The sequence below is a fragment of the Varroa jacobsoni genome, unplaced genomic scaffold (genome assembly GCF_002532875.2).
Source record: "Varroa jacobsoni isolate VJ856 unplaced genomic scaffold, vjacob_1.0 scaffold_809, whole genome shotgun sequence".
NCBI lineage: Eukaryota > Metazoa > Arthropoda > Arachnida > Mesostigmata > Varroidae > Varroa > Varroa jacobsoni.
Window position 1 is genome coordinate 38,950 of NW_019213711.1, and position 15,465 is coordinate 54,414.

Below are 15,465 nucleotides of genomic sequence, written 5' to 3' on the forward strand. Positions count from 1 at the left end.
TATATATATATATATATATATATATATATATATATGGAGGGAACCGATATTTTTAATTACATATTTATCACCACTAAAGAATTACTTTATTACTATTTATTTTTCGTTTTATCAATAGAGTCAGAATTGGAATACGTGAATATGTACCCTCCAATTCTATGCAACTCTTTCGACACTTATTCCACTGTGCCGACCGCGGATGCTGTATAATCCGCCGGATTGGTCGGACTGTTTGTCAGAAATATCTTTCTTTCTACTTGGAGACAACGACGTTTGTTCCAAGACAATATTCCGATTAATACATAGGACAAATGTCGGGGCCAATCGTTCCGCCAATGATTCGCCCGACGCAGCTGTCCAAGCAGCAGGTGTTCTACTGGACATGCATAGACAATGCCAATCTTAGTACCAGCGAAAGGTGACGATACAGAGACGAAGAGGACGTGACTTATGAAAGGCGCGGTAGTCACCGGTCTTGGACCTGCAACGGCCTACCTTAACCCGGACACACTTAATCCTGCAACGCCGCCGGGGATAGGCAATGCACATTTTGCGGTGGTTTCGTCGTACGAGCGTATTCTCGAATCTGATTTTTGTTGACACGATCATGCACATTGTTTGCGCACTCTTTGGCATGTTTGAGCTGTTAGAGCGGACCAAAGAATCACTTCGTCAGATTACGTTTAACGATTTAAGATATGTCCTCGTAGCCTTGTGTTTTCAGCTACACATTATTGTATTGTCAACCGTTTTCGGTGTACGCCATCAGCAGCCTTCAGGGTTAAACGCGCCGTGGTGGGATCGTGTCTACCATGTTGGGTCCCTGTCATACTATTTTGTAATGACGGTGTTCCATGGAATGATAAGCATCTATGAATGGCAGGTTTGTTTGCTATACTCACTGCAGACTAGTTCTTGCTGCAGCTGCGCTTTTTACCACTAGTGCTGTTGGCCACGCGTCTATTTAAAATAGTGTACATAAACTGTTTAAGCCTATTGCGGCCTTCATTTTAGGACACTTGCGCCCTTTCTAACACCTTCAGACTAACAGAATATTTTTTAATACGATTATCAAGATTTTAAAAAGAGAGCAGAGTCTGGTTATTATTACAAATTACACCTGATTAGTGTAGGCGTCGAGTCCCACTTTCACGTCGTTGATTTAGAAAAGAAAAGCCTGTTCTCGAAAAAAAAAAAAACGGGGTTGCTATTAAGAAAAACATCAATATTTTTCATTTGAAATAAAAGAACAATTTGGTAAAATTATAAAGAGACAATCTCAAAAAAATTAAGGTTGGTTATTACTTATTATAGGCTCCTTAAGGATCCACTAATGTTTCATCTTTGATCGATGGTGTTCGCATGTTTCATCTGTTATTCGATGCAGTCTGCTTTAGACGAGCTTCCAGGCGCACCCGCTTGATCGGACGAAGTCTGTTATTAACGAGATAAATTGGGAATGGTTGCGAACAATTCAACTACGAGTGTAACAAATAATATAGGTTAAATACAGTTGGAAAACTCGGTTCATTAAGCTTTTTTTATTTCAAAAAGCTCAATTTGACCTCTCGTGTTGTGATTATCGTTGTTGCCGGTTTTGTGAAGGTAGAGCAATACGCATCCTGCTTTCAGCACCTGTGGAAGTGTGTCTGCAGTTGTATAATTGGCTATGTGCACGAGCTAGTCGTAACGTCGCTAATACTCCGAACGGAGCTCGATATGTACGGGGTCAGCGTCAGTGATATCCCACGAAGCACCGTAACAAACAAAGCGGAAACGACGACGTATCAGCTAGCGCTCACTACAGAACAGTCCGTCACTAGAGAGGCCACCACTTGGGGCTCGCAAACTACTTCGAGACAGTTGCCTGTCGTGACTTCAGCAGAAAATTCAGAGAATCTTCGGAGTGTTCAAACCGAGAGCTTTTTAGAGACGCCCCACAAGAAAGCAACAGTAAAATGATGTTTATTGAAAAAAGTTGTTTCTTCATTTCCAAGGTAGTTAATTTTAAGGAAAGAGACTAACCAACCGATACGACCTCGATATCTATCAGTTGATGTCCGTTAGTAGAGGCAAACGAAACGTAGTTTCTTAGTAACGTAGTAATTTAAATTTGACACTAATTGCCTAATACGGACCTTTGTGTGCATTACAGTTTTCAAATGGAAAGTTATCGGAAGTAAAAACTCATGGAATTACGTAAAATACATGAAATTACATAGATTCAATGTAATCCTTCAATAAACGTCAATATGCCTATTACATATATTTTCGTTCATTGACAAGTTATTAGAAATTACTCCATAAAAGGATTTCCGATAATCTTACACACGGATTCATATAAAGCGGCTTGTATACGTCCAATGGCAGGAGATGAAATGCCAAAGCTAATGAGCAATTATTATTGACACTGTCAGTGGGGGGGCTGAGTATTTGTTCCTGATAAATGTCAAAAACAATTGGCTTTTGGCTAAAGTTAACGTTCTCAATGACTGTGTCCGTGAATAATCTATGCAAATTAAACTGACTGCATCCAAATTCGAATCACGTTTCTTTCTAGAAATATGGAAGTTCTGTCGAACAATAATTTATTAGTAATCGACAATTGCGAGTGAACAGAAGAAGCGTAAACAATTTTTCTATTTACGTTAACCTAGGTTTAAACATGAGAAAAGAAACAATCAATTTTTATCGTGTGTAGTATATTAAAAGCTATTGAATTGTTAGCTAATAAACTAATTGGTTGTAATATTCGTAACCCACTGTTCACTGACTAGGTGCTTGCACCAACAAACAATATCACAGTGAGTAAAATAATATAACTACACTTGGATTTTTATTTATTTAATCAATCTGTTGACTACAGTTATACATGTATAACATTACATTATTCTCACACCATTTCCTTTGATGCTCACGTTTAATCGATGCCTTCTTCCATTCTTAGGGTATAGTTTGATTTACACTGTTCCTTGTAATCAACAACCTTGCTCCTATATTGTTCAGCCTTTACTTTGTCTTTTTCGACTCCTGTTCCTCTTTCATACATAAGTGCCACATTGTGACAGCTATAAATATTACCGAGGTCACAACCTTTGACTGCAAGTTCGAAGGCCTCCTTCATATTTTGTGCTACCACTCCTCTTCCTGTCAGGCAAATTCCAGAGGCTTGGTGGCAACCGTCATGACTGCCCATGTCACACGCTCGTTTTAAAAGCGAAATACCTTTCTCAATGTCTTGCGGAACCCCGGATCCTTTTTCTGCTGTCAAGTGAAGGCCGGCCATGACACAGCCCTTCGGGTAGCCCGCATTGCATGATTTTATCTGATATTCGAAACTTTTCGCCCTATCTTCAGGTGTTCCCTTACCGAAGTACGCATAGTTACCGAATTTATGGCAACTGTGCCCGTGACCCCGCTCATTACAATTATCCTGATACACTTGGGCGGCCCTTCGGAAATCCTTTCTAATCGCCTCCAGGTAGTCGCCTAGCAAATGGCAGCCATCAGGTTTTTTCTCTTTTAAACACGCAAACCGGTACTCGATACCAAGGTTCTCCAAGAACTGCTTCACCTCTTCCTCGTCTTTCATGTTATAAGGCATAATGGCACAGTTTGATGGGTATATGGATCCTCTATGTATCTCTTTATTTACCTGATCTATAACATAGATCACTTAATGTAAAAGTTTATTTTAATGTTACAATGGTACTGAAAACTCAAGCGAAACGATTCGTTTACCTATAACATTAATTCATTATGCTAAATGGCTCGAAGCAAATCGCGCGAAGTTACAGCGGTGGTTTCTGCTAACCATCGTGGCTCATGATGCACAACAGTACGTACGATGCGACTAGACCAATACAGAGCTGCGAGCTAGCAGAAACCTATGAAGTATGAATGTATACGAGTATGAAATGTGCCCGCTACAAAGCTACGCAGTGACCAAAACGTTCATTGCGTGTCGATAACAACTTTTTTCGAAAAACAGATATAAAATAGTGTACTTCTGGTACGATACTATTCGAACGATCGTAGATCAACAGAAGTTACCAGCTACCCTCGTAATGACAGCTCGTATATATATTTCCCTGTTTTGGTTGTAACACTGTAAATAGGATTGATGTGATGGGAGTTGCGTTATAGAAGGCACGACATCTCTGGACTGAAATAGCTCGTATATATAGCGTGTACATAAAAAAATTCGCCGTTGAAGAAATTAACATTACAGGACAGCTGGCAAGTCTGCGAGAGCAAAACTTTTAAACGCATTGGGCGAGGTTGCTTAACGAACGAAATCATACTTACCTGGTGCCGGGCCATCCGTGATCAACAAGGCGGAGACCCCAGGAGGAGGCCTTTCCATTGCACTTCGGAAGGGCTAAGACCTGCCACTCTCCCAAACTGGGAAAGATGGGGCATGCAATTTTTGATAGTGGGGGTATGCGTTCGCGCAACCCCCTCTCTATAATTAAAATACAAAAATATCACAGTGTAAGCGGCTAAGGTTGAAGTATCTCGCCGTGAAGTTGTAGTAGATTGGATACTATAAAATTGCATGGCGGAAGTAACAGATGACCAAAGTTCGTTGGTAATAAAGTATGTGTACGTGGTTGTGAAATGACGGATATGAAGCACGATTTCCAGGAACGCTTTTCTAATGGGAATTCTCAAAGACAGTGATGTTAATCCAACGCAGTTCCGGTTTTCGTATGAGTTAAACGAAAATTCGGATTTTGTTAATAATGAACACAATAGACTGACGTCGGTGGTTTACGCATCTCGTCTCGGGGAAAATTCCTGTGAAAAAAGCTTTTTAGGGCGCCATGCGCTTTGCATCATGAAAATGTAACATCTGAGAAAATGTTTTCCGAAGAGAATATTGTGACCAATATTAGATTGTAAAATAACGCCTTAACGTAGTTGTGATTATTATTGTTGAAATATAGGCGTAAGTAAAATGTGCTCTAAGAAGACTTAGTATAATAAAATCGTATTTTACTAATTGACTCAGTCACAAAAAGGCGAACCATATGTAGTAGCTATAGCCATTCCTCTTCACGGTCGCGTGTATGACAAGCTATAATAGACAGTGACTGCCGAATACATTCAACAACATTTTGGTACATACTCATTCATTTAACCTAGCATTATATCTGGCCCGGTGCTTAATCCATTTATGTGGAGTTGTCAGCTTGAAAGCCGGTTTAATAAAGGGACACTGGGTTGAATGTTTTCGACTTTTCCATTTCAGAAAATTTCTTTTAAAATATAATTTCAGAAAGCCTTTTAAAAACCTTTATAAGCAGACATTGAAAATCGTTTTAAAAACAAGGTTACTGAACTGACTTAGTTGAGTCAGTATATAGCATGTTCAGTGCAGAACGCTGTTTCAAATATAAGTTTTTGTGTGCTAACTAGTGTATCGTGTTTGACGGTTCTTTTTGTCTCAAGTTCTTAACGAATAAATATATCAGCTGCTTCAATCTACATGCTCCACTTTGCATGCAGTTCAATGTATGCTCTCGTTGTATATGTATTAATGTCCTTCTGAACTTTTCAACCCTGACTACTGACTTTTGTCTCGTATTCTCAATTGACAACCACCTTGGTATTTTTTTTCGGCAGTTCTTCCTGGTGTCAGCAAACGGGAGCAAATCTCAATATCAGTATGAACAGAGTTTTTTCTTTAAATTAATATAATTCGCATAAATAACGGTCAAACGTATGTTCATTATTATGCCCAAATGTTTGGTTGCATAGCTTGATATTGCAGACACTTTCGAAAACGGACATCGTCATGACGAGTTTAGAGAAAATCGTGAATGCGTTCGATGCAGTTAAGTACAGATTGATTAAATATAGATAATGTATGAAATAATATGATTTCTACGAATATCCTTATATGCCTACATATATAGATTGTATTGGTAAAATAACCAAATTAACTATTAAACCTTTCTGTTTGGACCTTTTGATTTGCCTTGGGGCAACACTAGTAAACTGGAGAAATAGATATTTTCCACATCACTTGTCGCGTACTTTTAGACGCGTTAAATGTTCATTAATATTGAACATTAATGAATATGGTGTGTCTAGTCACAGTTTTATACAGGAGTCATAAGAGACAATATTGACAGAGTTGTAGAAGGATTTTAAAATACAGTTTGACACGTTAGTTTTACACAATACCGAACGGTATGACAAATAGTGGAAAGAAAAACCCATTACCTGCGAATCTGTTAGCATTGTTTATATTTAATCATGAAATTGGATAGGAAGCTGTAGCTTCAAGATGTCCGGACCCCTAAAAACAATGTCAACATTGCTTAATTCGCAAAACACGTTTGCAAATGGAGCTCGAGGTAACATTATCGTCTGAACAAAACAATGGCAAGCGGTTTCAGTAGCGAACACGATGCTTGTCACAGTGTCTATACATGAAAAAGTACGTATATACTATTTTCACATTACATCGAGCTCTTTTCAAGCAAAATCAGAAAAAATTGAAATTGATCATGTAAAATTATGTACGAATGGAAAACTATATATATATATATATATATATATATATATATATATATATATATAGTTTTCCATTCGTATAGTTTTACGTAACATTTTGGTAGCTTTCTTAGGTAACATTTTAGCTTAATAAAGTCTCTTGTTAACTTTACTACTACTACCATATCATGGTTGACCAGAACAAAAAAAGGTCAGTTTTAACGCAACGAGCAAACTTAGTTGCCAATATTAGAATGTATAACACACAAGCAAGCTCGCAATACTGTTATATTCCTAAGGAGTTTCATTCTTGCCTACCAAATAGGATTACCCTAGACGATAGCTTCTGGTTTAGTTAAAGATCAAAATACAATTCCGACGCGCCTCCTTCTCGTCGCGAATAGAGATTGATGGTTCGTCGGCAGGCTTACGCATTACGCGATATTTTACTGCACGCTTTGAATTTATGTATATAGGATATATATATATATATATATATATATATATATATATTTTTTTTTTTTTTAAAATCAAAACGTCTTTCTCTTGCTTGTGCCTTCTCTTAATTTTGCAGTTTTCGGGATTTAAAAAAGCAGATCATTTCGTTGCGCGTTATACAGAAACGCGATAGAGAACAACTCGAAAAAAAATAGTTATTCTAATCGCATTTACGGCGTAAAATATATCCGACATGTAGCTAACGATAATCACCCCGGTCAGCCCTTCAATGATGACGAGTTCATACAGTTTGTGTTACTCCAGGAGACCTCCTATACAGCCTGCATAAATAAAGAAAGCTGTTGCTATGATTATTCTATTAATTCAATAAAAACTTTGTTTTCTTCATTTGTAAAAAAGAGAGCGCGGTATTTGGCGGTCTCTCTCTGGTCGCTTTTTACCTCTCTCAAAGTCTCTGCAGTAGGCCAAGTTAGTTTGTTTTTCGTGATTATTCGAAGACGTATTATGCATTTTCAACAAAGGGTTGCTTTTAATTGGTCCACTTACGTTACAGACGGGCTAATGATAAAGCCTCGCTATCATTGACGAAAAATGAAAGTATACTGGGCTACTCATTTCCACCGAATTATGGCCTGAGTAGAAGAAGCAACCAGGGACTCAAGTGCGTCACGAAAATCATGGGACTGGGCTAATCACTTTCCGAAATCATACTTACCTGGTGCTGGGCCTTCCGTGATCAAGACGGCGGAGACCCCAGGTGAAGGCTTTTCCATTGCACTTCGGAAGGGCTGATACCTGCCACTCTCCCAAACTGGGAAAGATGGAGCATGCAATTTTTGATAGTGGGGGTGTGCGTTCGCGCAACCCCTTTCATATTAAGAACCAAAGATATTGAAAAAACGAAATGACTTTTAGAATGAATTTGTTTAGTTGAACAGCGCGGGATAACTTCTCGATCTTAATGTACAGGAGGGAAAAAAACATCTCTGTACTTCTTGTGGGCAGCTAAACAAACTTTTACTACCAAATGCCGGTACTTGCATGAGAATGGCAGAACTTCATTGTGCAGAAACTAGCAGCTTGAGTCTGCGAAACTGGAGAGAGGTCGTTTTTGTTTATGGCCATTTCAAGTTTGCTAATAAAGAATGAATATTATGCCAACTATAAAAGAGTATTATGCCAAATATAGAAAATGTTCTATTCATTATGATTGATGGTTCATTATGTTTTTTTTAGTATAAAAACTAAGCAATTATTATCCTGCGCAGTTCTCCTGGCTATAGAAAGGAAAATACAAATAACCGCCGAAAGCTGAAACTTCTCAGTGGAAGAGATTTGCGCTATTTTAAAAATTCAAGGAAGCTAAAGGACACACTTCATTTTTCCTGGATAAAAACCGAAGCCAGTTAGGCTGGATAATCGCGGCGATGTATTCTTAAGCTGATGAGTTTCGCTGATTTTCAAAGAAGTGTAATAAATAATGCCAGAGTGCTGTATCAGTTGGCTTTTGAACCCCATGCTGTCGATCCGATTGTCAATTGTTCCGATCAAGAATCCCATTGTAGCTTCAGAAATACGCGATCCCCTTCTAACATATGGATGACTTTTTTCCGTCATAAGGCGTAAGTTACGATCAGCGCCGAATAGTCCAATCACCTATTGTCTTATTACCAGATAACGAACCTAACTGAGCGATCGACCACTTATTAAATTCAACCATGATATTCGGTTGTGTCGAAAACAAAATTGTGTGTTGTCGCTTTCTTTCAGCAAAAACTACTTTTTTTTTTTTGTTAGACTGATTGGCATTTGTGTGGCACGAGGTAAACAGTATTCCGATACTCTAAAGCATCTGGCTATAGATAGACAATAAAATTAACAAAACCAAAAATTCGATTTACATTTAAAGTATCTCGTCTGGTCAAGGCTGTTGTTGAAACTCGAGAATATTAAATACACAATTACTGGTTACCATGCATATGAGTAGGTTCGTATTAGTTATTCATTTTCCCGGCAGTTTTCTTTTTTTTTTTTTACCTTTTCAGTTTGGCATTAACCTGAAGCGACTTAATTAGATATGAGGCAAACGTGATTCCAAGATTGCTTGGACGATACGCGTATCGAAGTTACGAATTTACGTCTACAAGAAGTTATTACACAGTCGCCTTTATCAGTTGTTAAGTATATGTGCAATACAGATGAAAGTGCAGAAATATGGACTGTACGACAGGCACGCAAATGGTTATCTTGGCTACTTGATGCGTTTTAGGTGAGATCGCTAGCCACGCTTTGTGGCCACCACAGATGGTGGATGTCAAGAAAATCTAACTGATACGATACATTTGCTTCAACTGAACCTATATCGTATTGTCTCAGCCACATCGTGGTAAGAACACAAAAATACCACGATTGGGCCTCAGACTTTGCCTAAGTGCTTATTTTACGGATTGGGAATTCCATTATAAAATCGAACTTGAACCCGTTGCTTTCTACGCAGCCTATAACAGATTTCGTTTTGCATAAAGGAACAATCGACGGAGACATTTGCATTCCGCAGACAAAGCTTCGTCTGTGTCAGCAGCTAATACAAAATGGAAGTCACTATTTGGCGGATCAATCAGATGTGATCAACTACAACGCTCTTTCTGCAGACGAACACAATGCGATAAAGCATCCAGTGATCACGTCATTTCCTTTCACTAAGGGTAGTCTTGGAAGGAACGGAGGAATACGTACGTTCCTTTAACGGGGAAGGAAATACAGAAGATGGTAACAAGCTCGGTCCATATTGTTAACTAAATTGATTATTTGATTGATTACATGCTATGAGAATGGAAGCCGAAAAATAACAAAGATCAAGGATCCTAATTCATAATTAATTGGCAATTTCACTCATCTTAAGAACGGCTTTTCCGTTCTGAAGACCGAAGTCAATAGAACCATTTCTCACGGAACGGTTGTCATAGCCTAAGCAGTCTTTCCATGTTGTGTCATCCAATCCGAGAGCCTCTCTAAAAGGAGCTGATAAGCTCTTTGCTTCCATAACAGCAATGGGGCGCAATATGGGGCAACACCCGTCATTGATTTACATAGTTTTAGGGGCCCTACAAAAAAGACAGCAATTACTCGAAGATTATTGGTACGCTCAATTAAGCCATCACATTTCGTGACTGATTGCCTGCTGTTTATAGAAGGAAACAGGTTTGTCTGATCAGACTGCTGCATAGACACATTAAAACTGCGTTTGAAAAAAATTAGCTTTCTTCTCGCGTCAGACTCTGTCCAGCTAATGGCTATTAATGATCGCTCAGAGCTGTGGCTCGTAAATAGCGTTCACGGATCAACTAGTGATTAAAGTTAGTTAATTTGCATTAATCTTACGTCATACATCAGTGTACCACAATATGCTATACAATAAATAAGTAAAACCGCAAAATTCGACTAAGTTTTGTGGTGAACTGAGTGTGATTAAGCTCGATATAAGCGATGGAAGGAGCTACTACTGTAATACAACATAAATCGGAGCATAATTTCATTACCGCAAGATCTGGGTTTCTCTAAAATATGACCATCGACTTTGTCAGTAATTGACCCCAATATAGTTAGTCGACCAAAAAAACCAAGAGTATAGGCATCCCTCCTAATCGTTGTTCGATCGGTTTGCGACCCTTGTAGCCAGTCGCGCATGTCCACCTCCAGACGATGGCAGACTACGAGGAATCGCCTATAACATTAGTTATTGCACGACGTATTGAGCTATTGTGTCTAATGTGCATGTAGGCCACACTGTCTTAGAGTAATATCCAACTGACATCTACGGCTGTTTCCAGCTTAAAACACCGCCTCTTCTATCAGCAGTTATTCAAAACAGCAGACTGAGTACAAACTGCCGTTAGGAAACGGTAAAAGATCAGCTGATATCCTGGCCTATACATGTATTTATCATAGTGTCTAGTATAGAATAATATAATGTAATTGTTATAGGAGTCGACAGCTAGCACGAAAGGCCAACCCTATTGTCTAGCTTCGGTATCTATTCCAGCAAGAATTCCTGCTAACTCATCACCACCCTGTGTACATCATCCAAGGTTAGGTTTGCTCTTTCCTATCATTTCTACTTTTGCCCTCTATGTTCATAGTCGACAGCTGCCACTTGCTCTAAGAGCTTCTCTCTAGCGCTTATTGTCACCATCACCGGCTTTTTACCTGTGGCGTATCTATCTCGTCCTTTCTCCATGACTCGACTCGACTCGACTCGATATGAGGAAAGCTTTCGACAAAAAACTTGTGCTGCTGCTTAAAGAACCTTTGCCAGGCAACGGTTGAAAGAGCCCGGTGGTCCGTTTCCCGTCGTTACTGTTGCCCGAATAGTCAGTCGCCGGACATCGTGCTCGTCTACCTAGCTTCCTTAACGTAGCAGTCCTTGTGTCAGCAGTGCAACTACCACTACTATAATCACCCTCATCCTTGTCAGTTACCCTCGCCCGCCTCCCTGCCCATTTGCCTTGTTACCCGGCTGTTTGTTGGCATACCAGCAGCACCACGAAAGCGGCACATCACGGCCATTCCCCTCTTCAACTCGTTCTCGTTGTCTCACTGATCCCTTGTGTTAACTAATAAATGTGTAATATGATGGTTACAGTTAGACCTGCAATTGCCGATACTGTAGAAGACAAACTAGATCTTTCGCGCCACCTGTCTATTGTCAGCCGTCCAGCCAATCAGGAGGGGCTCAGCAGGATCCAGTCAAGTCCGGCTGTCCCCTTTCCATAACAATAGTTCTCTCCCTCTTTTTTCTCTGTACGTATGTATATATACATATAGAAGAATATAAGTGTATCTCTTTGTTACTGCCGCTGCGCCTGCCGCCAGATGATGCCCTAGACCAGATTTGACTGAAGAGTTGCCAGTGGCGATTACAGGAAAAGACGGCGCCATAAAGCAGCGTCGAACATTTCGATAGCTATGGTATTGGTACGATTGCCAACGCAGAAGGACCCGTAGCTCAGACGCTGCCTTTGCTACTATGCCACCGACGACGACGACGTTTTTGCTGCTGCTGCTGCTGCTGCTGCTGCTGCTGCTGCTATGATGAAGATCGCTTTGCCCCACTGCTAGCGATCATAAAACAGAAATATTGGTAGGGACAGGTGTCTGTTCAGTAGACACAGAGCGGTAGCTGGCTACGACAAGAACGCGCCAACAGCGCGACGCAGCCCAACGCAACAACGGCGGACAGTAGCCACAACGACTTTCTAACTTTTGATGCTACTACTACTACTACTACTGCTGCTGCTGCTGCTGCTGCTGCTACTACTACTACTACTACTACTACTGCTGCTGCTGCTGCTACTGCTGCGCGCTGTGGCTGCCACCACAGTTCACGAGGGTAGACTAACACTGATGTTATGCTGCTGCTGCTGTTACTACTGCTGCTACTGCTGCTGCTGCTGCTGCTGCTGTTGTTGTTGTTACATTGGGACTTCGCCTTTTTCTAGCTCAAATATTGTGGCGGAAATACAACGAGCTACACGGACGGACAGACAGGCAGGCAGGCAACGGTTAGCGAGTATCAATAATTGAGGACAACGACAGATCTTTACTCGGATGAGAAAGGCCGAAACGCACAGGGTCCATCTACAGCAGTTACTGCAGCTGGCCATAGACTCGATAGCAGTGGCGGCAGCAGCAGAACTCATGGTAGTAGGGTGCGACTGTGGCGCTTGTGGTGCCTATAGCGTTTCGATGTGATTATTTGTAGAGGATGAAGATCGCCAGCGGCAAAGGTGAATCGGTGATGTTCAAGAGCTGCTGGTGTCCCCCCCCCTCTTCCCGCTGATGCTGTTGTTTATGTTCGGCTGGCAAGAAGACAGAAAAAGTCGATTCAGACATTCGGATTACAATTGGACTACGCAGGTATTTGTGTGTGATCATTTGTTTGCCTGGCCGTGTGCGAAGCTGTTTGCCTTTAATACTGGGCTTGCCTAATCTGCCTAGTGCAGGTGGTGATTGAGTGAAAAAAGAATGAACTCAAAAGACGCGGATCGATAGAGGCTTCGCTAAAAGTCCAGCGTAACAATAACAACATTAGAGAAACGATAACAACACTAAATTGCTGCTTCATGAACGGTAGGCTCTTACGAGATTTGATAACTTTATGACAACTAAACGTACTTCGTACAACAGGGGCAAATTAATAACGGTGAGTTCTTGAGTGCCTCTATAAACGGAAACCCTGAACAGGACCCATGGTTATAGGTGTTTTTTTTCAGCGGAGATAGATGTCTCATAGCCGACGAAATTACGCGACGACGCACACGACAGAGGTGTTCTCCGCAAAGGCATCACCGTTCTCAGCGCGTGTAAGGACGCCGATACCGATAGAGAAGTTAGCTTCTAGTTACTTTCAGCTAAAGATTGTATGATAGCGTGGACGGAAGAACATCGTCGTGCCCCTATCATATGTATGTCCTAATTGAAAAATATTAGATGCAAGCATTCGCATAAAACGACATTAGTTTCAAGTTTCTGTGTTCATGTGATCGTGCAGGAAAACCTGTGTCGAAAGGCAATTGTCCGGCTATAATAGTTTACCGGAAGTATGTCAATCGTACATTTGCTCTAAAGGAAAGGTGTGTTATACTTCATTTACATGTGCAGTGTTTCCCTATAGAAGCAAACGTATTGAGGCCTTGATAAGGAACGTGTTTTTATGTGAACGAGAGGAATTCTAAGAGAACAAATTCAATCTCAGTGACAAAGTTGTGCAAACTACCGGTGCTGCTGCTGCTATCGCTACCGGTTGGCTCCGGCGGGCTATCTGATTGCTTCCGACGATATCCCAAATACTCCTAGCTTTCGCGCAGAGAAGGTAAGAAGAACTTCTGAACGACAATTCCAATCGAGTATCGAAACAGTTTATCAGTGACAATAGATTATTCAGTAAACCCTTGAGATATTCCATTAGTTTCCATTAGTAATTGACCGACCTGGAACGTTTTTGACTGATCCAAATTTACAGGCAACTTTATCAGCTCTCTGTTGACTATGCTTCTCACTGATACGAGTTAATACGAACCAAAACATATTTTAACGTTCGCCTTATTTAAGAGCAGTTTCGGTTTTTATTTTCTCAAACAATTCTACTGAACGTTGTAATTACTATCTTTCATTTCCATAGTTATACTCGCGCTTCAATTGAAAGGTGCCACGCGTATAAACCTAAATCGAGATCTAACTCCTTAATACCGACATGCATATAATTGAGTTGAAAACGCGTCATAACAAGACAGTATTGGAGCTTTACCGTTCGTCTGGCGTGCAGCATTCTTAAGGACAGAGACACTTCTGAAATTGACTATTCTGGAATAGACCGAATTACGTCTGGACTAGACTCATCTTATAACAATAGTACGTTCTATGTATATATAATAAAAGCTAGCTTAGTCAACTGCTTTTCGACGGTCTCACTGTACGTTCAACAATGGCGGTGAACAAACAAACGAAAGCGTTACGGTGTAGCCGACGCCACAGGATTTTCACAGCTAACGAAAGGTAGTGTGAATGAGCGCAGAGCGATGAACGGGAGCGCCTGAAATCGTTTGTGATTTTTTTTTTGTTGGCTTAAGACCACCCAATGGCGTGTCCTCATCCGGACGTTTGAATGGTCTTGTCCCATTATTTTTGACTTGATCTATTCGTGCTGACTTAAGCGCGCGTTTGGGCGACTGGGGACGGGGCGTCGAAAATGACGCGGCCGAAGGTCGATTAAGGCAGTATTTCGCGTGAAGGAGATCTGAGCGATTGTATGCGTCGAAAGACGATTGTTGCGCGATGTGGCGTAACGATGTTAGATGAGCCGTCACAAATGTGTGGGGACCTTGTCGTAGATTCATAGGACTATGCTGTCCTGCTTAAGTTATTGAAAAACAAGTACCTGCTGAACGTACAAAAAAAAACGTTTCGAGAAAAGTTGAACGGTTGTTTATTTTTTGCTGTCCCAGACGAGAATTTTTAGTCTGAGTTTGTTGTGATCAATTTAGTAAATGCGGAAGGCGAGACGCTGTGCACTTCGGGTTGTGGTGTCATAAAAAAGCTTTTTCCACAAAACGATTCTTTGACAAAGCTACAGTAGATACTCAAAGACCGTTTACCACGACAGTGTCAGAATTTAAGTAACAAGATGTTGTTTAGAAGAACTGATGTAAGTAACTGAAACACTTTATTAAAGGGAAAAATTAACTCGAAAAGTAGTGTGTCAGTCAATTGATCTAGCTATAATTACGCCTCGAAATGATTTCAATAACATGATCTTACCTGAATGCTAGCAGACACACTGCCAATTTTAGAAATTATACGGGTTAAGGATCAGCTCTTTCGAAAGCTATCGTTTGGCTTCACGTTTGCGACTAGCGTACATATTGAATACTTCAGAAGGATGTACTCACTCGCCAGTCAGCTTCTGGGGTGCCCTTATAGCATATAAACACTTGTTCTACTCCT

At 40.5% G+C, this 15,465-nt stretch overlaps 2 protein-coding genes, 2 long non-coding RNA genes and 2 other non-coding genes across 9 annotated transcripts in view; 5 read left to right on the forward strand and 1 right to left on the reverse strand.

The window, feature by feature from the left end:
• Positions 1-140: 140 nt before the first annotated feature.
• Positions 141-1,977, forward strand: LOC111263990 (uncharacterized). The gene is made up of 2 exons (XR_015312518.1): positions 141-883; positions 1,606-1,977. It is a non-coding gene; the product is annotated as an uncharacterized LOC111263990 (long non-coding RNA).
• Positions 1,978-2,809: 832 nt separating this feature from the next.
• On the reverse strand, positions 2,810-3,829 carry Coa7 (Cytochrome c oxidase assembly factor 7). Its single transcript, XM_022839547.2, has one exon. It carries the CDS (start codon positions 3,602-3,604, stop codon positions 2,921-2,923), a length of 684 nt encoding a protein of 227 aa, XP_022695282.1. The 5' UTR covers positions 3,605-3,829; the 3' UTR covers positions 2,810-2,920.
• A 429-nt stretch (positions 3,830-4,258) lies between these two features.
• On the forward strand, positions 4,259-7,336 carry LOC147753010 (uncharacterized). Of its 2 annotated transcripts, XR_015312520.1 has the most exons (3): positions 4,282-4,848; positions 5,764-6,448; positions 7,079-7,336. It is a non-coding gene; the product is annotated as an uncharacterized LOC147753010 (long non-coding RNA). The 2 variants fall into 2 exon arrangements; XR_015312519.1 differs by lacking the exon at positions 5,764-6,448 and having other exon boundaries at positions 4,259-4,848.
• LOC147753011 (U1 spliceosomal RNA) lies at positions 4,301-4,464 on the forward strand. The gene has a single exon (XR_015312522.1). It is a non-coding gene; the product is annotated as a U1 spliceosomal RNA (small nuclear RNA).
• A 334-nt stretch (positions 7,337-7,670) lies between the features above and the next one.
• Positions 7,671-7,834, forward strand: LOC147753012 (U1 spliceosomal RNA). The gene has a single exon (XR_015312521.1). It is a non-coding gene; the product is annotated as a U1 spliceosomal RNA (small nuclear RNA).
• A 3,696-nt stretch (positions 7,835-11,530) lies between these two features.
• The window catches only part of LOC111263986 (uncharacterized), a 35,883-nt gene continuing 31,948 nt past the window's right edge, over positions 11,531-15,465 (forward strand). Inside the window, exons 1-2 of one of the 3 annotated variants that reach the window (XM_086969888.1) lie at positions 11,532-12,879; positions 13,236-13,834. The gene's annotated coding sequence lies outside the window, so the exon portion shown is untranslated. Of the gene's footprint in view, positions 13,835-15,465 lie in introns of all 3 variants that reach the window. The other 2 variants (XR_002682586.2, XM_022839541.2) reach the window with 2 other exon arrangements.

Bases quoted from the DNA above. Each gene is read 5' to 3' on its own strand.
- Coa7 (XM_022839547.2), bottom strand. From the start codon at position 3,604: ATGCCTTATAACATGAAAGACGAGGAAGAGGTGAAGCAGTTCTTGGAG.